The 23,217-nt window shown below is 47.9% G+C and overlaps 1 protein-coding gene across 2 annotated transcripts in view; it reads right to left on the bottom strand.

Moving 5' to 3' along the window:
• Positions 1–1,262: 1,262 nt before the first annotated feature.
• The window catches only part of LOC147610874 (uncharacterized), a 35,663-nt gene continuing 13,708 nt past the window's right edge, over positions 1,263–23,217 (bottom strand). For both annotated transcript variants that reach the window (XM_086785516.1, XM_086785515.1), the window contains 4 exons: positions 2,434–2,622; positions 2,141–2,260; positions 1,906–1,977; positions 1,263–1,666 (listed from right to left, as the gene is read on the bottom strand). In XM_086785516.1, the coding sequence (XP_086641642.1) occupies positions 1,433–1,666; positions 1,906–1,977; positions 2,141–2,260; positions 2,434–2,622 (615 nt within the window). In that variant the 3' untranslated portion in view covers positions 1,263–1,432. The remainder of the gene's footprint in view (positions 1,667–1,905; positions 1,978–2,140; positions 2,261–2,433; positions 2,623–23,217) is intronic.

The raw sequence follows: 23,217 nt of genomic DNA, 5'->3' as shown, positions 1-23,217 counted from the left end.
GTAAGAGACTCCTCTCCATACACTTAATCAACAAAAGTAGGAAGGACAAGGAGTTCATGGATCTGTAGAGAAGTTCATCCCTTGATACGTAGTAGGTTTAGGCTTAAGTAATGTCGCTCAAAAGAGCACAAGAAATAGCTTTTAAACTTATCCAGTTTTACAGATCTAGATCTTTATTTTTTAGTAAATCATGTTTTTTGTTAAGATTCAACTCAGTGAATGCACTCAAATGGTAATTTTTTCCTTCAATTTGAGTGGTTGGATGACTATATTTGAAAATTAGATGTGAGAGTTATGGCAATTTTGAGAAGTTATCCCAAGTACTTTCGCCAACGAAAGTACTTGGGCTTGCCTTCGTTCACAAGCTATCCCAAGCACTTTCTCCAAAGAAAGTACTTGGGCTTGCTTTCTTTCACACCATGTTATCCTAGTTCATGTGCATGCAGAGGAAATCTTGCTATCTTAGGGACTCCTCCTTAAGTACTTTCCCTAAGGGGGAAGTAGAGAGGAAAAGCAGGTCATGGTAATGCAATGAAGAACATAACCATGCTAGAAACTCTTCCCTAGATACTTTCTACAAGTAAATAGAGAGGATATGAAAGTCGTTATGCTTGAAGAGGAGGCCATGCCAAGAAATTCTATTGAATATGTATCCCCATAACCCTTTTTTCTAGTATAATGTATAATTTATTAGATAAATATATGAATTAATGCATGTGAAAAATTATAGCTCGACATTTTTAACTCGGAGGTTTAAGCTCAATAAATGCACATACCCAAGTGGGGAGTGTGTGTAGGTTAGAGATGACATGGACATGAGACGAGTAAAATATTAATAAAAATCAAAATGTCGTTTTATATTACCCACATCTAGCAAGAAAGTATACCCAATCTCCACCTTACTATTCCCTTCATGCCACATGCACATGAGACGCGTTGGCCAATAATAAAGCAAGAAATTAGTAGTCGTAAGCATGTCATTTGATGTATAAAGCACAATACAAACACATTGGAGTGAACTCATAGTCAAGTTGACTTTCTTATTTTCAATATCACTTTTCATTCCATTTTCCCATGCCTTTTTGTTTCCATGTTCAAAATCTACACAAGTTTTGAAACACATGTTGGTCTCATAGACCCATTGGGTCTTTTGTAGACATTAATACAATATCTCTCTCTCTCTCTCTCTCTCTCTCTCTCTCTCTCTCTCTTGCTCTTGCGATAAAGCTTGGCTTCCAATGTTTATACTGGCATCAACTTACTCATAATAAACCATTGCAAAATACTTGGGACCCTGCAACATTAAGGATTTGTTGCTATGTGTTAGCTCTAGATGCATTGGGTGAGCCCCAAAATGGAAGTATTAATTGTCCAAAAGTATGTGTTAAACTCAGATAGTATGACCTGCTTGTGCCTCATCCCTTGAAACAATTTAACTAGTGTCCACTTCAAGGGCTTTTATCCCCATTGCTAGGGCACCCTCAAAAGAGAGATTTCCTCCAATAAAACCGCTGCTGTGAACAAACACACAATCTTCCACTCCAACCTCCTCCGACAGTTGTTTGTCCGTTAGACCCCTCCATGGTGCTGGCAAGGGCTTTCTGCTTTCAAATCGTCCGACAGCAACCGCAACGGCTTGTATTCGCCATTGCAAATTTCTCTCATCCTAAGTAACATTATGCCCTTGTTAAGATTCCATACGAAACCGACATGTTTGATCTAGTTTACAATAGCAGATCTTTAATCCAAGTAGCCTTGAAAGACCCACTTTTATGCCATGGCAATTTTAAACCTCAAGAAACCAGTATGGTTGATCTAGCTTACAATAATCAAAGTAGCCTTGAAAGACCACCTTCTATGCCCCTTTTATGTGCCATGGCAATTTTAAACCTCAAGATGCCATACCTGGTATAGTACATACTTGATGCTTGGATCCACTTTGAGCTCTTCTTCGAGCTCATGAATGTGTTCTTTCCACTGCCAAGGCCATACAAAGTTCGCTTGGATTGAAATGTTAATGAACTGAACCTGACTTTGTGATCAACAATATAAGCAAGAAAGCAAGCAAGCACATTTACAATATTAGCACTACTTTGAAGCATGTATCACAAACTTTGTGAGCCTAAGAGTTGCCACTTACCGGACAAAATCTATCTAACATCATAATCTGTCCACTTGGTTCAAGCTCCTTTCTCTTGATAATGCAATCAGAAACAATTGTTCTGGCCGGTAGCCATGACTTAGCATGGTACTTCAAGGACTGTATATGAAATAACAAAGTCAATTACTGGTTTTCCTTTCACATAATATTAGTTGTTTGATGAATCTGCATGCCATTTTATTTCATTCATTTGCCGTAAAAAAACAACTGTAATTTGACAATATGCAAAGGAAAATGACAGCATCACAAAGGTTGTCGTTAGTATGTCTTACATCTAGAAACTCCTGACCAGCAAGCTCCATAGCCAAGTTAAAAGACTCATTTTCCTTCTCAGATGTATTTGCCTCTAGCCAATCTGGGTTTAATCTCGCAACTCTTCCAGATAGATGAGTATTGTTCACATATCTTGGAAGTTTGTTGGTGTTGTACTGATTTACACCGTTGTCTACAGCATCAATCGCCTTTAGAATACCAAAGAACTACGGTTAGTTGACATCAATCATCAGTGCCCGAGAGTAGGTATGAGTTTAAGGATAAATTTTTCATTCAAATTCTTGCATTCTACTATGATATCACCACATCACCAGTGCCCAACAGTAGGTGCGACTTCAAGTAAAACATTATTGAAATGATTTCTCGGTTCAAAGGAATGCTTCACATCTATGTCAAAAACCGGCTAACCTCACTTTAGTCTGATCAGCAACCCCCGTGCTTCTCAACATGGGAGTCACCTTTACGTCAATAATCCTGTGTGTCAATAAGTGTACGAAGGCTCTAAGTGCAGCGTTGCATACCTCTGATCTTTAGAAATCAATGCTCAACCCTTGGATCAAGGTTCCAAATCATTGTAGTTGTAAGGCCCAAAAAGCCAACTACAAATTTCTACATTGCATGAGGAGATCCATGGCACACGAAGACTACTTGAGGAGGTCCAGCATGCCATTGATTTGACAAAGCAGCAATGTGAACACCAGATAAATGCAGTGTGGGGATGGCTGGACGGCAGGCATGTAGCCTTCTCAGCCCTATCAGCATGTTCCACACCTTTCAACAGAGCAACAAAATAAGAACTTCCTTTGAATTATCCAGCATTGTCCAAAGGTTGAGTCACATTCCACGAAACTTGGAATACCGGAGTCGTCGTTGGATGGTCTCCACCTCACCACAAAGGAGACGATAAGTCCCTTGTATCTCAATGAAAACTGATCAACTTGCTGGGCACTGCTCAGAGAATTTTGGCCAAGGCCTTCAGGCTAAGGTTCCACCATTATTGCAAGATTTAGTTCATGACACTCAAGACTGGATTTATGCAAAATAGAGGCTTCCTTAATGCCTCGCCATAAATGTTACCGTGCTGCATGTGGTATTTTTGTCTTGCTGCAGAGGCCATCATTAATTATTGGCTTTTCGATCACAAACATTAGGGACATCTAAGAAGCTGTCACCTGAATCCCTAGGTTTCTGCCCACAAGATATTTGAGCTGCCAGGTGGGCATAGATATCAACCCAAGTCCAAGCAGAGTGAGTCGTGAATGTTCTTTTTTCTTTTGACAAGCAAATGAACTCTATGACCAAATTACAAAAACTCTAGGATGAAGTCCTATAAAAACCTCTTACAAAATCACGCAAGAAAAAAGACCATAGTCCCAGGAAGACTCTACATCGACGGAATCATTACTGACAACATTGTTTGGTATTTGTATTCATCTTTTGTTTATGGCAAAGCTGGCAATCATAGTGCAACATTGTACAAATAAAATGCTCCAATAATATACTTGGTAATGAGAGGGGTTCAGCCCCGGTTCCGGGCCTAGTGTGTTGTATTTGAGCATATTTCAGTTTTCAACTTTGTTTATGTTTTAAGCTGAGATGGTGCCCAATACTTGCTCACACCTAGCGAGGTGAATTACATTTGACACCTTCAAGGCATACTCACAAACGGGCATAAAGCATCAATGTATGCTGCCATATACACCGCAACAAAATGGTTGTTGCGGAGGGGAAGAATAGATCCCTCAAGGAGATGGCATGGTGTATGGTGAAGGGCAAAGGATTGCCCTACAAGTTTTGGATGGAGACAATTATGTGTGCTGCTCGTGTGTTGAACAAGAGCCATAGTAAAGCATTGAAGACCATTATAGCTTATGAGGCTTGGTATGATAGGAAACCCAAAGTGGACTACTTTAGGGTGTTCGGCTGTCTTGCATATGCACACGTGTCTCAACAATTGAGAGGCAAGCTTGATGACAAGGCCGCAAAGTGCATCTTTGTGGGTTACATCAATGAGAGTGAAGGATTCCGTCTCTACAGTTCTCTCAATCGAAGGATTTTTGTGAGTAGAGATGATGTATTTGTTGAAAATGCAGTTCAACCCATGGCTGAATTCAACGAATTCAGTAGACAGCTACATGTAGACTCACATGACATGTTTGATGGACTACTTCCACTGGCTCTTGATAGTAGAACAAATCAGCTAGCAAGAGAGCATGATTTGCAGCCAAATGGACAACATGTGGATGCTCAAAATCAGCCCAATGAACAGCCCATCACACATGATCTGGAGGACATTGTGAGGGAAGAGAGGAGAGCCTTACACGAGGCTAGATCGGTCCCCAAGTGGCTGGTTCGCACTTTGCAGGAGAGCAAACTCTCTACTCCCCCCTGAGTAGCAGGACACAGGTTGGTTCTAGAAGCTCAGGAGAACCACATCATGTTGATGCCACTTAGATGAGTAGTCTCTGTGATGCAGATGAGCTTGACTCCTTTGAGGAAGCTCAAGAAAATGAACATTGGATGAGATCCATGCACGATGAGATGGATGCCATAATAAGAATGGCACATGGGATTTGGTTGACGACGTGACACATGGCATGATGTTGCATGGGTGGAATCCTTGGTGTACTGATCCACAGCCCTAAGCTTGATTAAGAGCAAGATGCTGAATAAACATGATTAAGACAGAGGAGAAAGAAGAAGCGAAAGAAAGAAAGAAAGAAAGATTTTATTAACGTCTTCCAAAAGACCGAACTCGGCCTATGAGACAAATCGGAGTACCTGTGTGGGGTATCCTCTGTCATCCCAACAAAATGAAAAAGTACTGAACAAAAAAAGCTGAATCTGGGTGTGCAGGGGATGGAGCTCTACTACTAGGAGAATGCAAAGCTATATGCATGGAGTATACAATCATGATATGCTAGCTCCATCCTGTACCATACTGGGGGTATAAAATGGTATACATCAGTGAAGGGGGTGTCCACAGCTCCCTGAAGAACATGCCTGGGTGTGCTCTGAAGCGAGCCAGTCGCTCCGCACCCTCTGTGTGAAACTGAGCTTTGATCTCTGTCATCTCTCTCTGGTATAGGCGTGGTGTCCGAAAGCCAGGTGTCCTCTGTCTCCTGCGGGCTCTAAGTGTCTCTGCTCTCTGGAGAGTAATTCCCTGCCGTGTAGGGGCTGGGAGGGGGATGGATCTCTGAAAGAATGTAGTAATCTGTGTCTGTCGCCCCCCCTCTGGAGCTGTCTGAGCCTGTAATAATGTCTCTTTGTGGCGTTGTATGTCTAGAATGTATCTCCCCAGTATGCGCTGGTCTGCTGCCTCAAAGATCTGGCGTAGGGAATGTGGCTCTCTGAAAAAAATGGGATATCTCTCTCTGATGGCTGTATATGCTCTGCATCTACATACATAATGCTCCTCACTCTCCACCTCCTCTCTGCACAATCTGCATACCCTCTCCTCTCGGGGAATCCGTGCTGCTCTGCCAGTCTCAATCTCCAATCGGTGTGATGAAACTCTGAGCTGACCAATAGCAACTCGGGAGCCGTGTGGTAAAAAGCCCTCCATGTATCTAGGCCTCTCTATAAATCCATCATCACTAATACTCATGAAGTGATCTCTGTAGTATAGCATCTTCGGTGGAAGAGGCTGTGTAGGCGATATCCATGTCTCTCGTGTATAGAGCTGCCATAGATCCTGTCTCAAAACTCTGTTCCTCTCACTATGAGAGAGACGGATATGTGGTGCATCCCTGTCATACTGGAATGGTGGTAAATGATCCATGTCTAGGCCATGCTGTGAGAACCAATGTGTGACCTGTGTATACCATGATCCTCTGTCTCCTGCCTCAGCCAGCTGTCTTGATGCCTCAAAAGCTCTGTATGACAATCTGTCCTGTGGCATCTCTCTGAATCTGTCTAGCAGGCATATAGTCTGAAATATGGCCTCTACCATCATAGGAGGCGCAGCAAACTCTGCTCGGATAATGTCATGAGGTACTGACGGTTTGCTGCGTATCATGCGTGCCATCATGAGGGCCTGTGGTCTCTCTATCTGTGTCCACCAATGGGTAGCAAGGCCTGGCGCCCATACCACTGCTCCATACATCAATGCCGGTGTGACTAATGTGTCAAATAGCCACCCCTTTGTCCGGGGCTCCTGAAAATGCGCCTGGTGGCACTGTCTCTCTAGCATAGCCAATGCTGCATATCCCCGTGTCAATCTAGCTCTGGCTGCTGAACCCATGGTGAAGCGTGTGGCTGCTGCAGAGAAGGTAACCCCTAGGTACACGTATGATGTCACCACCTCCACCTGGCATCCTGCGAAAGTGAATGTCAGCTGACTCCTGCCCTGTCTCGATGTATGAAAGACCATAACCTTGGTTTTCCCAAGGTTCACAACAAGACCCCTCTGTGTGCAGAAATCATCGAGTGCATGTAGATGCTGCTGTAGACCACCTGGAGACTCAGACACTAATACAATATCATCAGCATAGAGCATAATATGTACTGAGGTACCTGCTAAATCAACTCCATCTCCGCCTCCCCGTGTAATGAAGTCAGCCACCTCATCAATGTATAACCCAAATAGCGTGGGGGAAAGTGGGCATCCTTGCTTCACACCAATGGTGCTAGCAATAGTCTCGGACATACCTCCTGGACATCTGACTCGCCCAAAAACCTGCTCATATAATGCATAGATGCCCCATGTCATATCTGCTGGTATGCCAAGAGACTGCAGGCGCTGAAAGAGCCTCTCTCGTGGTACTGTGTCAAATGCCTTGCGGAAATCCACAAAGCAGCAATAGAGCTTTCTCTTCCTCACTCTGGCCTGATCAATCATACATCTCAAAGTGAATACATGGTCAGTGGTAGAGAAAGCTCTCCTGAAGCCTGCCTGCCCTGATGAGCGTAAACCTGCTCGCTCAGCATATAAGCTAAGCTCTTGCTCCAGCACTGCACCATAGAGTTTGGCCAGCACGTGGCCAACCATAACCGTCCTGTAGTTGCTCGGATCGAGCATATCCCCTGTTTTGTGAATCGGCACAATGGTGTGCATCGTCCACTCCGCAGGCAAACCCTCTGCTAGTGCCTTGTTAAACAGGTGTGCAAGAAAAGGAGCTAAGGAATCTACTGCATATATGAGATGCTCACCCTGCAGGCCCATATGGTCGGCGGCTCATCCATGCTGTAGGCGGCGGATAGCTTCCTGTACCATCGAGTGGGTAAAGAAGCTAGCTGTGGTAGGTCGAGGCTCCTGTGGCTGAGGTATAGGTGGCTGCTGTGGGGCATGGTATAGACCCTCTGCATATGTGTGCCATGTCTGTGGGTCTGCAATAGGTGTCGGGGTCCGGGGCTCTCTGAAGTGCCGCCATGAGACAGGGCTATCTCTACTCATGAAGAAATGAAAGATCTCTAGCTCCTGTATCTCTGCGAAGGCCCGCCTTTTGCGGCGAGTAAGTCTCCTCATCTCTCTCCTCGACTCCTGCTCTGTGATGGCTCCCAAGGCTCTCTGTATGTGGAGCCGTGAGTATAGGGCTCTGCACTCGTCATCATACCATCTGTTTTGGGGCATAGTCCCAGGTCTCGCAGGCTCTCCTGAGTGTACACGATGTGGGAAGCTCTGTAATGCAGCCGTGTGTAGGAGTGATGCCAGCTGGGCTGTAATGGTATCCATAGGTGCCAGGGGATCCATGAGTAGGAGCCCATCCTCTACTCTGCCAGTGTATATGTCTGCCATGTCATGTGTGAAGTAGATGGTAGTGTGGCGTCGGTATGTGGGGGGCTGGTGATACTGGTGATCCGGCTAGTGAAAATGCCAAGTATGTATGATCTGCCCCAATAGGACGAGGTGGAATGGAGAATGAGGTGACAAGCTGTGATGCCTCCAAAGATCCCATAATGTAGTCTACCACCGTGCCTCCGGTCCGTGTATGACCCCCATGTGGGAAGCATGTCAGCCCTCCTGATCCCGGCCACTGTAGCATCCCGTTATAAATAACGAGACGATGCCTGGCTCCCAACTCTAGTAAGTGGTCCCCATAATGTCCTCTGTCTGGTCCAGTGTCCTCTGATGCCCGACTAGCCCCTATCTCCTCTGGATCCACAGAGTGGAGTATCTCCATGTCATCATAGTCATACACCTCACACTGTCTGCTCTGTGTGTGGGCATTGAAGTCGCCCGTAAGAAATACTTCCCCTAGTGTAGAATAATGCATAATCTCCTCTGACAGACAAGTGTATGGCGAGGCTCCTGTCTCCTCCTCCTGGGGCATGTCCTCTGTAATGACATAGGAGGATCCTGATGGAGAAAAGTAACATAGAGCTATGTATATAACCCTGTCCTGTGAGAGCTGTAAGCTGATCCACATGTATCTGGCCTCTGGATCCTGTGCTACCACTCTCAGTCTCCCCTGTAGCTCCCGTCTGAATAGGACTGCTACTCCCCCCGACCCTCTCGAGGTACCCTGGCGTGTGGTCCTCCTGTATGCTGACTCCCACTGGAATCCCTCTACTCGAGGTAGCCCTCTCTCTGGGCTCTGATGTGTCGCTGTCAGAAGTATGATGTCTCTCCCTACCATAACATGCTCCAGTCGTCCAGGCTGCACCATTACAGTTCCATACTGCCATGTGTATCTCTGTCAGTGGCCTGGTCTGTGTCCCATAGGCCCCAAACCGCTAATCCATGGGCCGGCCATCAATGATGACCCGACCATCTCGATAGAAGGCCTTCTTGCCTTCTCTCCTCGCGTGTAAGACTCGTGGCATGCAAGTTCTCCTATGCTCAAGCTGCATCCTCGTGAGATCATCATCCAAGAAAATAGGAGCTCCCTCTAAACCCCGTAGTATGATCCTCTTCCTCATGAAGGTGACCCTCTCCGTCTCTCAGGGTTTTCTTTATTATATGGTACAAAAAGGTTACTGAATGATTGTACATGGTGTAGGCCCTTGGTCAACCCCAAAGGAGTGACCTCTCTTCTACATGCTAGATGCTAGAGCTACTTCTTAGAATGCTAAAATGACCGAATGACTGAAAGTATGAGGACTTTATGCTTATATATATGTTGGAGATGCTGGTTGGCCAACTGATGCTGCTATCGGCTTGCTACCTGAACAAATATTCATGAAATTCTTCTATAAATGTTGCACCTGCTTTAATGTCTTGCCCACACTACTGCCCACTATCTAGGGGCAGTGCTGGTGGCCAATCCTTTGATGTATACATGGCATAAATTCATCTACTACTTTGCTGCCACGTGTTTTTGTGCTTGAGAGTGACCACTAGTGCCAGTTCTTTGTTTTCAGCATTCCCATCACCGTGAGGACGCAATCCAAGCGCTAGTACGGGCACACCAGTGACGCATGTGGACCGGGAAGAGTGGTTTTGAGATTGCCTCACTTCAGTGATAGGTGGGAAGTTGCTACTCTCTCATAGGTACAAACGTTTCATCATAATCAATGCCCTTTTGCTGAGCATATCCCTTTGCCACAAGTCTTGCTTTGTACCTATCAACAGTACCATCAGACTTTCTTTTGACCTTGTAAACCCACTTCATACCAATAGCTTTCTTGCCATAGGACTAAGTGTGGACCGCCCATCTGCCTATCACTGCCACATCTCACCCACTGTGCAGCACACCACCCACCCACCACCCCCCCCCTCCCAAAAAAAAAAACAAAACAAAACAAAACAAAACTCCTTTCTTCCAAGAGTGCTTCCATCTACCTTGTGTGCTCCTGTTTGTTGAGAGCGATTATCAACTCCTACTCCATCAAAAATAACAGCAATAGCAAGCACCTATTGAGGACTTTGAAGGCCCAAAGGTGGTGATCAAGTGTGCACAGCTTCGAGAGAATTTCCAAATATCTACCCAGAAGGTGCTGCCTATTGGGTAGGAGGGAAGCTAGCCTGCACACACACACACACATACACAACCTCAAGCACAGAGAAACGTGAGAGTACTAGAAAAGATGTACTCAATAATGATGTGAAATGAAAGTACAAGTGAGTACTAAAAGGCCTAGGGCAAAGTGCCCAACACACATAAGTGTGTTCACACGGGAAAAAACCTGTGTCCAATCACAGGGAAAAAGTGCCCGTGAGTAAGTTGGGTTCACACCTGAACTAGCCGGGAGTGGACATGACCAACCCCCCCCCCCCCCCTCAAGTGAACGGTGTGAACGGGTAGCAACAGGATGATAAAGCTGTGAATGCTGCCCTGCACTATGCTCCACAATAAGAGTGAACTGCAGTGCCAATGGAAAAAGCAAGCACTATATGACGGGAAAAAGGAGAGTCCCCAATGTCATAGTGCTAATGCTAGAGCACAGTAGTATATAAATGCATCACCAGAAATGCATGGCAAAGATCATGTGGACATCAACTGCATCAAATCAAGAGGCATCGCATAATACCCCCCTGAAGGCAAGTACCAAATGCCAAGCTGAACTGCATGTAATCTACATCAATGCTCTGTAATAACTGCACCAATGATAAGCATAAGAAGAGGTAGCAGATATACGCATGTGTAAAGGCAACAGGATCCAGAAGTCATGCTGAAACATGCAATGTAAGCTGCAAAAGTGAAACTCATCAATGGAGGATCCGATGAGGAAAAATCAGCAATGGGAAAAGCTGAAAATGGGGAGAAAAAGTGGGGGCTCGAGGCGGGCATCAGCCAATCCTATGAGAGGATAGGTAAACTCTCAGCGATGCCATGATCAGTGGCATGTATGGCAAATGTAAAGATGCATAATCCCACAATGAATAATATACATGTGACATGTCAAAACCATGAGAGCAAGCCAACACTGGCCAAGTGAGTAAAAGGCACTCCCAGTAAACATCACATGTGAGAAAGTGACAATGTCAACACTGTAGAAACAATCCCGCTGCAAGGGAAAACAGCATAAAAGGCATCTCCAATAGACATCACATAAGAGAAAGCGTCTAGCATAGACCAGCATAAGGGTCAACAAGCATAAGTGACCATGAGGCATCACCAACTGCATGTGGGCAAGTAGAATCCCCCCCTGAAATGCATCTGCCAGACGATGCATACCATGCAATACAGACTATAAAGCATAGTCATCAAAAGCAATGGCATCAGAAGACAGATCTCTCTGCAGGCAATGAAGATGTAAGTGTCAAGGCTGACACGTGTAGCCAAATTGGCCTGATCTGCACCTGTGGAAGAAGATGCGAGCTTCTTCTTTTTTTCACTCTCAATACACTTCCTGCATTCCTCTATGGTGTGCCCTGTTTTCCTACAATAGTTACAGCGCTTTTTCTTTTCAGGCTTGTCCTCTGTCTTGGGAGGATTCGATGGACTAGGTTTAGGCCCAGATCTATTCCCACGAAAAGGAGCAGCCATTGCTAACTCAACAGACATCATGTTGTTCCTGTTGGAACGAGATTGCTCTTCACTAAGCAAGAGAGTCACAAGGTTGTCAAAAGTGACCCCATTAGGTGCATTGCCAGCCAACAACCGCAAAGTGGTGCCAAATGTTTGATAAGAGTCAGGCATAATAATAGAAGTGAAGTATATTATTCTTGTGCATTGTTCCTTACATGTTCCTTGCTTGTCCAGATTAATTAAGTATTGCTTAAGTAAGTGTGCTCTTCATCGTTTCTTCCTACTGTTCTATTGTGACTCCCATGGATATACTGTCCAAGAGTGAACCACCATATCCTCTTAGTGTACTTAGGCAACCCGACCTGATACACCCTTTGCTGCACCTATTTTGTTTGTGCGAAAGAAAGACAAGTCTGCATGATTATGCGTAGACTACAAGGCACTCAATAAGCTCACATTTAAAAACAATTCCCCAATGAGCGACTCAATGGTGCTAAATTCTTTTCTAAGATTGATCTCAAAAGTAACCATCATCATGTCCAAATCTTTGCAACTGACATTCCAAAAACAGCCTTTAGAACTGAATGAGGCCACTACGAGTTTGTGGTAATGCCATTCGGACTCACCAATACACCGGCGACTTTCAACAAGTTGATGTCTAGGGTTTTTGTGGAGCTCATAGGAAAGTGTGTGTTTATCTTTTTACATGATGTACTTATCTTTTTTGCCGTTGTAGAGCAACATCGGCGAGATGTTGAAAAGGTCTTGCAACTATCAAAGGACAATGAGCTCTTTATGGATGCAAAGAAGAGCGAGTTTGGAGTAGTGAAAATTCACTACCTAGGTTATGTCATCACCGCAAACGGGATTAGCTTTGATCCTGAAAAAATGAGGGCAATTCTCGAATGGGACATTTCCAAGAATGCTCAAGAGATCTGCTCTTTTGTACGTCTCTGTCAAGCATACAATTCCCACGTGGATAAATTTTCCAACCTTACAGCACCTCTTACAAACTTTTTCAAGGGCGTGAAGATGGGTCGTCGGAAGGTGTCCGTTATCGGCAAAGCACTCGAGGCATTCCATGCAATGAAGAAGGTTGCTTCTGAGTCTCCGGTTCTCAAGTTGGCTTCATGGGATGATTCTTTGGAGGTGATTACCATTGCTAGCAATTTAGCCATAACAATTTAACCATAGGAGGTGTCATCCAGCAAGAAGGGCACCTAGTGACTTATTATAGCCGGAAATTGAATGACGTAGAGAAGAACTATTCCGTATATGACAAAAGAGTTATTAGAGGTGATGACACCTCTTAAGCATTGGAACCTTTCCTTTATGGGGGGAAATTCATAGTTAAGACGGATCATCAAGCACTTAACTGGCTACAAACCATGCCTAGTGCCCATTGGAGTGACAGACAAGCCAAGTGAAGTCAGATTTTCTAGCAATTTGGGAATATAATTGAATACATCCCTGGCAAAAATAACCCCGTTGATGCTCTTAAGTCGCAAACATAGTTGTTAGGTATGAAAAGTTTGATTCGGTATGGTACATTCAAATAAGGTCTCGAAACGCACCGCTAAATTTTGAAAATAAAAATATGGAGGTACGGTCCATTTAAAAAATACTTAAAAATATAAATATAGATGCAAAACTTAGAAGAGTTACAAGTTACAACCTACCCAAAACTTAGAAATTTAGAATGTTGCATAGAAAATGAAAGTAGACAAATGTACGTGTGACATATCAAAGAGTCATGAGAATATATAAAGCCGCAAAATTCGGCATGCCGCATGGGCAAGTACAAAAAGGTGAGTACAAAATCCAAAAAGCCTATAGAGGACTATAGAGGCTAAAAGCCTATGTCACCATCTCTGTCAGAGTTGTCGCTAGGCTCCTCAATATCCTCACTAGAGGAGAACATCTCAAAGCTCCCACCAAAATCCCCATCACTAAGAACGTTGCCCTCATCATCATATTCGGGCTCCCTCATATCTTCATGAACTGCCAAAGAAGACTCCGCAATGGAAACATCCTCAACTCTAATCGTTGCGGAAGTAGAGCTCCGACTCGTGGTCGTGTGTATAAGTGAGTGGGAACTCCAGTTCCTCTCACATGCACCCGAAGAGCAATCCTAATCTACAATAAAAATAAACAATGTTTAGAGTTCTAGACTTCTAGTATCTAGACATAATTAAAAATTTTAGCTCAAGTCTTAAGAGTTAGAATCTCTTAACAAGTTAGTAACTTAGTGATTAGTGGTTACAATTACCTGTGCTAGAATCCTCAAAGCCACTCTTTGTAGGTAAGGTTGTTAGTAAGTAAATGACTCCCACCAAAAGAGAGGCCTCACCATAGATTCCCTTCTCCAACATACCACATTAGAATGTGGGGCTCCTCTGATCATTATAGTTGATGAGTTCCTGTAAGAACTGAAATTGTCCATTCTCATCATCGGGTAATGCTTTCAGTAAGAAAACATCCCTAGATGAAAGCAACTCCTGATCTGTGAAAAGTGAGACTGGTGTGCGATGAATCTCGGCAATGGCCTCTCTCATAAAGTGAGTGAGAAGCCCCATAGTAGCCCCCTCCATGTCTGTCATGCATAAAACCCTATACAAGGGAGTAACCGCAATGACTAGGACGCAGACCTGGCTCCAGAACTCCTCTCTCAAGCATAGCCGTTGAATGGTTCTTGCCTCATTGACACGCGAAGGTATCTCACTTTGTATCCATTCCTGCCACTCTAGCGAAACCAGTGTTACCTGGAGCTTGGACATCACATCATAAAGGCGCTCTAGGAGAAGCCACATGTAGGCAAAGCGCATCGAGGAGGGCTGCTTCATCTCCAAGTCATTTTATGATGGCGGAAGATAGCGAAAGCCTTGACTTTCTAACTAAAAAAAGTGACAATATGATTGGCGTGTGTCACCACAATCTTCACCCACTCTAACTTGCCTATGTCCCCCATAAGCAAGTCAAGGCAGTGAGAGGCACAAGGAGTCTACACTATAGACTTGAACTCTGTCTCAAGTAAGCGGCCCATCTTGCGGCAATTGGACGCATTGTCTGTAACCACTTGAACCACATTTTCGGGGCCAACCTACAAGGATGATAGATGCATGAAATTTGAATGAGAATATGGAAAATAAATGAGACTTGAAAGTAGAAACTTGAGTAAAAGGCAAAGGCTAAAGCTTCAAGCTCACCTCAATTATGGCTTGTCGAATGTGGCGATAGATGAAATCGCCCGAGATTTTCTTCCCAACCTTTCCAGCATCCACGGTCCGCAAGAAGTAAGTGCCAAGAGGGCAAGATACTAGAATGTTGAGGACCCTCTTCTTTCTATCGGTCCATCCATCGGAGAGGATGGAACACCCATACTTCACCCATCCATCTCGGACAGGCTCGAGAGTCTTGTTGATTCTCTCCTTTTCTTCATCAAGTGCCTTCGTGCACATGTCGTTGTAGGTGATACCATGCCAAGGGCCAGAGCATGGTCCTACTTCGGCAATGGCCCTCACCATCCTTTGCCATTGAGGAGTTCTAAGGACACGAAATGTGAGATTGCACTCAATGACCGTGCGTGCAATCTCCACATTTCCCTTTTGTTGCTTTGCTCAGACGACCGAGGTCACATTCGCTCCAATGGTGCCCCCAAGAGTGGCTTGCCTCTTGTGTGGAATCTCAAACTCACTTAGTCTCTTTGATGAGGGGTTGGAGTTGGTCAAGGGAGTGAAGGATGCGGAGAAGGATGAGGAGGATGTATCCTTTGTCGACGGGATGACTTCGTCTTGAGCAGCGGCAAAAACAGGGAAGACTCTTCCACTATCACTTGCTTTGCCAAGCAAGGAGTACTTCTTCCCAATGCCATCGGAAATGTCTTGAGGGATCATCTTGTAAGTGCAATTTCCCCCCCCCCCCCCCCCCCCAATCTTGGAGAGATGTGCAAGAAGCCCAATGGCACTACTAGTGTAGACCTTGCCACAATACTTGCAAGTCCACTTCCATGCCCCCGACTTCCCCTTGTTCTTCTCATGGATAAATGGCATGCAAAGTAAAGGCTTCATGCTTTTCTCTCATGGTGAAAGAGGAGAGAGGGGTCCCGGGAGAAGGAAAGGGAGAGGGAGGGAGAGACTTGAAAGTCGAGGAAGAGGGAGAGGCTTGAGCCTTGTGTGGGAGGCTTGAGCCTTGAGAAAGAGGGAGATGATTGAAAGAGCCTAGTGGGGAGAGAGGCTTGAGCCTTGAAGGAGAGCTCAAGGGAGAGGATAGACTTGAGCAATGAGCACTTGTGAGGATGGGGTTGGGAGAGGGAATATTATATAGATAATAGAATGAGACTCAAGCAAAGGCAAGCAAATGCTAAAGCCTAAAACAGTCCCAAAAAACGCACAAGAAATGGCTCTCCAAACGGTCAAAAAACGGCGCCCAAAAATGTCAAAAAATGGGGGAAAACGGTCCCCAAAAAAAAACAGGCAAAAAATTTGGTCAAATCCCAATCGACCGTACCGCCACCATACAGAACCATACCGTACATATCGACCGTACCGAATCGTACCTCTTGGGCAGTGCAGTCCACTGTGCCTTGCTCGAAATATAGGGAAAGAATTTAGATAGTATGAAGGTACAATACGAGGATTTTTTGGAATTCGGAACTCAGTATAGATTGGCCCTTCAGTCAGAACCGAACCACTATACCATCTAGGATGGTTGGTTGTTCTACAAGAACCAGCTATGCATACTACGAGAAAAGCAACAAGCACTTCTTCACGATGCCCACCATGACTCTCTTGTCGGAGGTCACCACGGTATCAACAGTACATTGGAGAAGTTAAGAGTGTTCATTTTATTAGCCAAAGATGAGGAGGGATGTCTATCAACATGTCCATTCATGTCAGATTTGCCAAAAGGTTAAGGTTCCTCATACGAAGCATGCAAGGTTGCTACAACCTTTGCTAGCTCTAGAGAGAGCTTTCCAAGATATAAGCATGGGTTTTGTAGCACTCCTTTCAACAACATTTGGATCCAGGAACACACAATGCATGACAATTGTTGACTCGTTCGGTAAGTTTTGCATGCGCATTCTATGCAAGCAAACGGCCACAACAGAAGGTATCACTCGATTGTTTCTTCACCTTTGGTACCCCATTTGTGGTTTGCTGACAGTTGGCCAAGGAAAATAACATCTGACAGGGATCCCAAGTTTACTTCACATTTCTAGAGAGCATTATTCGACAACTTTGGGACCAAGTTACAATTGTCCAATGCATTCCATTCATACACAAACGGCCAGAAAGAAATATACAATCAGTCATTTTTTTTTTCCCGAGAAAAGATCCTTTCATTAGTTATATAAAAACGCTCGTAAGGCTACAAAAGATCTCTCTTGCTCATAAGAGAAGCAGAGCAGTGAATACAGCAAGGCAGCCCGGGAGACTCTCCCTAGGTGCTGCAAAATACAAGCATCAGTACAAGGACTGAGGGGCTAAATCATACAATAGGGGGGGGGGGAAAAGCCAAACAGGTGGCCTGTAATGCCAACGGGGGGATCCCGTGTGTAGGGTATAGAAGGGGCCGTTGCGCCAGGTGGTGTGAAAGGCCTGACGCCACAAGATCGCCTCATCCGAGTTGCCCCGGCGGATGCGGTCATACTGTCCTCGCAGGGTGTGGATCAACTCCTGCCAAATCCCTCGTACAGTCTCTACTAGGGGCTCCAGTCTCCCCTCAAAGGCCGTGAAACACCGGACCCTCCAGGTGAACCAGATGGTGAGGCTGCTGAGGAGCTCCCATCGTAAATCCCTCTCCTGTGTCCAGCTGGCGGACGAGAAATCCGATGCCGGAACCACGCGAGGCTGGCCCCTAATGAATCTAATGGCCTGACTGTCCTGCTCCATCTCATAGCCCATAGCAGGCCCTGACGAAGTCGACCATGCAGCGGCGCCCCACGTAAACATACCCTCTGGAGAGAGGGGGGCCAGAATACGCAGCATCCGCAACCAAATCTGCTGCGCCTGAGGGCAATCCCAAAGGCAATGTCTCTGTGTCTCCATAGGGTGGCCGCATCGGACGCAGGCCGCCAGAAGACCGCTGTAAACAAGCCAGGTGCCAACTGCTGAGCCCCTGTGGGCGACCAGCCACTAGAAAGTCGAGATCCTGCGGGCCTGTCGACTACCCAGAGCCGAGCCCAAAAATCCTCCAGGAACTCCTGTGAGAGTCCCTGTAGCCGCCAATGCCCCGCTCTGCAGCTGGAGAGACCATCCTCCTCGCCGTCAAAATATGCCGCCCCAGCCGAACTGTATACTGGAAAAAGGTGATCTCTGTGGCCTCAAGGGATGCATAAGGATCATGCCACTCGTACTCCCCAGGGTCCCACTGTAGCCGGGCCAAGGGGCGCGCTGCATATGCCCATATGCGCCAGTCCGGGAGCACATCTGCAGGGTCGGGGTCAATATGCCACTTCCAAGAAGCGGCGGCCACTACCCGTATCCTCTGAAAGGTGCACTCTGCAACCAAAGGCGACTCCACCTCCACTCTCTGAAGTCTGCCCTCATCCTGAATCTCATAGTAGAGGCATCTGCCATCCTCAGTGCAAGCTCTGACAGCAATCAGGATCTCCAACTGTGTAAAGGCTCCCATCCACCGTGGGGCCACTAGCTCGAAAGGCGTGAACCACTCCTCTGTGAGTGCCTCCTGAATATCATCCCTCATAATCAACCCCCCTCTGAAGTGACTCAGCCTCTCCACCTGGATCTCCTCTGGGAGACTGCAGAAGACCTGCCAGTCTCCAAAACTACGTGCTGGGTAAAGGTCCCCAGGCTAGACGAGGCCGAGAACCCAGCATATGACCCTGCTCTGTGCGAACCGCTGGGCTCCAGATGAGCGGCTGTCTGGCCCACTCCTCAACACAAGAAGGAGGTCGCTGAGAGAGCCCCGGTCTCAGCAGCTCCCAAGCTCTCAGGATACTCAAAGCAAATCTGTCCTCCCATCCTCTACTGAGGCCTGTCCTCCTCATCTCTATGAAGATCCAACAAATCTCTGGTGCCCAAGTGCCCCCTGCTGGGGGAGCCCGAGCCTGCAACCGCTGCAAGAGAAGCTCTTCCCAAGGCTCAGCGCCTGGAAGCAGCCCCCGAACAATAAGCTTCCCCAATAAGGCTCTACTCTGATCGACTAGATCTATAATGCCCAAGCCTCTCTGAGCCAGCGGAAGTGTAATAACTGCCCATGCAACCTTTGCCCGGGCTGGCTGACCGTCCCGCCCAGACCAAAGAAAGTTCCTGATCAGCCTCTGTACCTGGCTGATGCAAGAGCTCGAGAAGATCCAGCAAGACGTAATGTACCACATGGTCGCTAACAGCACCTGATTTGCCACCACCACCCTCCCAGCCAAGGATAGTCGAGCTGTACTCCAATACAAAAGCTTCTTCCGAATGCTCAGAAGAAGCGGGGTAATCTGCTGCTCAGGTGACAAATCTAGTCCAATCTGGCATCCCAAATACCGCACTGCTGTGCCAGGAGGAATCCATCTAAAACCGGGGTCCGGGCTCCATGCCGGAGTGGGAGCACTACTAATCCAAAAGGCCACTGTCTTGCGCCAATTGATCAATGCTCCCGAAGCTGCACTAAAAACCTGGAGCGACTGCTCTGCCCGAAGAAGATTGGCCTCTTGGCCATGCAAAAATAAGCCCGTGTCGTCTGCAAACTCAGCATCGAGCAGGTCCTCCCGCCTGACTGGGAGCTGGAGTCCTCTCAAACCAACCTCCTCTGCCGTCAAATACATGCTCATAGCCTCCACAAAGAAGAGAAAAAGAAAAGGGGCGAGGGGACACCCCTAACAGACTGATCTGGTTAGCTCAAAACTCGGCCCCCGTCCTCCTACAATCAACACCTGGCTACGAGCTGTGGAATACAGAGCCGCCACCCCTCTGATCCATCCTGGCTCAAAGCCCAGGCGAAGCATAGTGCCCTCTAAGAAACCCCAATCAACTCTATCGTATGCCTTCTCAAAATCGAGAAGCATCACGACCAAGTCCTCGCCAAGAAATCTAGCTCGGGCCGTCGCCTCCCAGAAAGTAAAGATGTTGTCAAGGATACTGCGCTCCTTGACGAATCCCGTCTGGGTAGCATGAATCAACTCCCCCAGGAAGGGCTGGATCCTCAAACTCAAGGCCTTTGCTAAGACCTTGTAGACAGTATTGAGGATCGTAATAGGCCTCCAATGCCGAATATCATCTGATACTCCCTCCCCCTTGGGGATAAGAAAGATCAAGCCCTCTGAAAAGCTCTGTGGCATCACCCCAGTGTCCAGAACATACTGAAAGCCCCTGCGGAGGCCTGGCCCCAAAAGGTCCCAATAGCGCATACAAAAGGCCGGCGTCAGTCCGTCCTCCCCTGGGCAACTATGTCGCGGCAGGACCCTCAAGGCCTCGGCAAGCTCAATCTCTGAAAGAGGCGCACCAAGAACTGTACGCATACGATCTGTGACCCTCCTCTGCACATGGGCCCACACAGTCTGTCTGCAAACATCTCGATCCTCAGTGGCTGGCTCCGTTGAAAGCAGGTCTCTATAGAATGCAGTGGCAATGGCTCTGATCTCCCCGGGCTCAGTAGCTACCGATCCATCTGGTCTACCAAGCTGACGGACTCCTGCTCGAGCATGGCGGGGTCCAGTGATCTCAAAAAACTCCCCAGTCACTCTATCACCAAGCTGCGTCCCTGAGAGGCCTGACGACGATAGTAAAACTCATGTCTCTGCTCCTCTGCCTCTCTAACCTCCTGGCGTGCCTGGCTCAGCTGTGACGCCACCCACTCACATGCAGGCTGCTGCTCCTGAAGGCGCTGTAGCGAAGCAAGGCTGCGTCTCAGCCGATGCTCCCGCTCGCGAATCTCTCCCAGCCGTGTCAAAGCTGCAGCGTGCAAAAAAGAGCTAAGCTCGATGAGTCCCTGGGCACACTGGCATGCTGCATCCTGGTCAGAGCACTGACTATCATGCCAGATCCTCTCAATGTCCTCAGCGAGACTGGGATCTATAAGTACCCTCTCTGGGATCCTCAACTGCAAGCTGGGCTCCCGTGTCCTCTCCTCCAATGTCAAGATAACTGGCAAATGGTCTGAAAATGAAGTGCCAGCGAGAATGCCGACGGAGCCCCCTCGCTCCCCTAACCAATCGCCCACATAAAAGCGATCAATCCGTGATAGATTAGTCCCTCCCTGCCGGCGATCCGACCGAGAGAAACTAAGACTATCCTGAGAGCGGGAGAAGGCCCCATGCTGCCATGCATCAGTGATCCTCAATGACATGCAAAACCGGTCCCAAGCTGCAAGCTCCGTGCCGTGCACTGTAACATGACTGCCTCCCACCCTATCGGCCGGGTCCTCAAGCATGTTGAAGTCTCCCCCGACACACCAATGTGCGGCCTCTGGCAATGCATCCGTAACCTGGGTCCAGAACTCTGCTCTGGCACTAGCATGATTGGGCGCATAGACGTTGAGAACGCCCAATAGCTCATCATGCATCCTCAGAATAACATACTGTGCTCTACCAGGCACAATGATCCCTCGATCCACAATGGCCTGCCGCCATACATCTGCAATGACCATGCATACTCCTCCCTGTCCACCCAAAGGACCAAACCCTGCAGACCAAAAGGTGTCCCACCTACCAGGCATCACCGAACCATATCTCCGGATCCTGCTCTCACCCAAGTGGTGCTCCTGCATCATCAAAATATCAATGCTGCCACCAACCAGGCATCTCTGAAGCTCCTGCCTCAAGCAACCACAATAGCGTATAAAATGTGCTCTGCCAAGGCCCTGTACATTCCATGAGATGATCCTCATGGATGACCTGCTGAGGTGGATGCTGTCTCAGTCGTACGGCAGGCCTTCGCAAGCGGCTTGGATGGAGAGTAGTCCCCATCCGAGCGGCTACGAATCTGCCCACCCGGTGTACTGCCAGAATCACGGATCATGCGCCAGTGGCTGTGGCCCATGGCGACTGCCTCCCGCTCTGACAGAGCAACCTCGTGTATACATACATATCCAGGGTCACGTGCTAAGTCTGCCACTATGTGAACGACCAAATGACGAATCCCTGAGGCATCCACACTCCCGAGATCCAAGAAAAAATGAGCCAACTCCCATAGTCGGCCTATCACATCTGTCACCTCCAGATCGCTCACATGATGAGAAAACTCAACTGCCTGAGTCTTCAAAGTGCTAAGAGCGAGCTCTAGAGTCCACTCCCGGTCGCAAGGGCCACATAGAGGGAACGAGAAGGCCACCGCTGAATCAAATGCCTCCTCCCCGCGGGCCGGAGGTCACTACATGAACTCAGATGGGTGCTGGCTCATGGGGGCCCTCTGCTCCAAAAAGCCATGTGAAGGCGTAATCAAAAGCCTCCGAGTGCTGTCTAATGCCGAGGCGACTTAGCCGACTGCGGATAGATGATATCCGTGAAGCCCGAATCGGCATGGTAGGTCTCCTCTGTGGTGCTCGAGCGAGGTCGGTGCTCAGCGCCCTCCGGACTGCAGGTGAACGCCAGGGGACTGCTAGGGCCTCCCGGGAAGGTGAGGCGGGCGGGGGGGGGGGGGGGGGGGGAGGAGGGGGGAGCAAGGGGGGTGGAGAGGGAGCCGCTGCCGAAACCGGAGCAGGGACGGGAGGAGGCGAAGGTGGAAGCGAGGCGGTGGGAGGGGACGGGGGTGGGGGTGGGGGGGGTGAAGGAGGGGATGCTGGCATCTCCTGGTCCTCAGTCGTCGCCGCAGGGGTCTCCTCCTGGAGAGGAGCAAAGCTGTTCCTCACGGGAACCCAGTGAGGCTGAGACTGTGGCTGCTGCTGCAGCGGTCTCTGAGCGTGCTGCTGCGATTGTCTCCCTCGGCGGCGCCCCTGTCCAAGCTCCCACTCCGAGGTCTCCGTGGCCTGAGCAGGTGTCCCGGAGGCAACCTGCCGAGCTGCATCTGTAGGCGGGCCACCAGGGGCCTGCTGCTGCTGTGGTGAGGGTCGAGGTCTCCTGCGAGGGCAGGCCTTGGCCATATGACCGACCTGCCTGTACTCGATCTGATAATGTCCATGGCCCAGTAGCTGTACGTCCAGGATCTTGCCCACATCTGCAAGAAGGCGGGCCTGGAGAAGATCCCGGATCTCCCCTCTGCTGGGGCGAGTGCCGACTATACGGCAGATGGTGGAATGAGCCTGGAGGCGTTCCACCTCTGCGGTGAGGCTCGCTTCCTCTTCTGGCGAAAGAGAAGGCCTGATGGGGGTGTCCTCAGGGGCGGGCGAGGGGGCTGCGGATGAGTCCCTCTGAGGCAGGGCGGAGGCAGGGCGGGAGGAGCCTCCATCAGAGTCTGAGGCTATGGCGAAGGCTAAGTGAAAGCGAAAATCCTACAAGAACCGAGCTGCACACAGCGAGGAGGAAGACGAAGGCTAGAGAACCCCCTG

Source organism: Cibotium barometz, chromosome 48 (assembly GCF_041138505.1).
Source record: "Cibotium barometz isolate CiBa-2024 chromosome 48, ASM4113850v1, whole genome shotgun sequence".
Classification (NCBI taxonomy): Eukaryota; Viridiplantae; Streptophyta; class Polypodiopsida; order Cyatheales; family Cibotiaceae; genus Cibotium; species Cibotium barometz.
The sequence above is the reverse complement of the archived record's forward strand: the minus strand, read 5'-3'. Positions and strand labels throughout refer to the sequence as shown.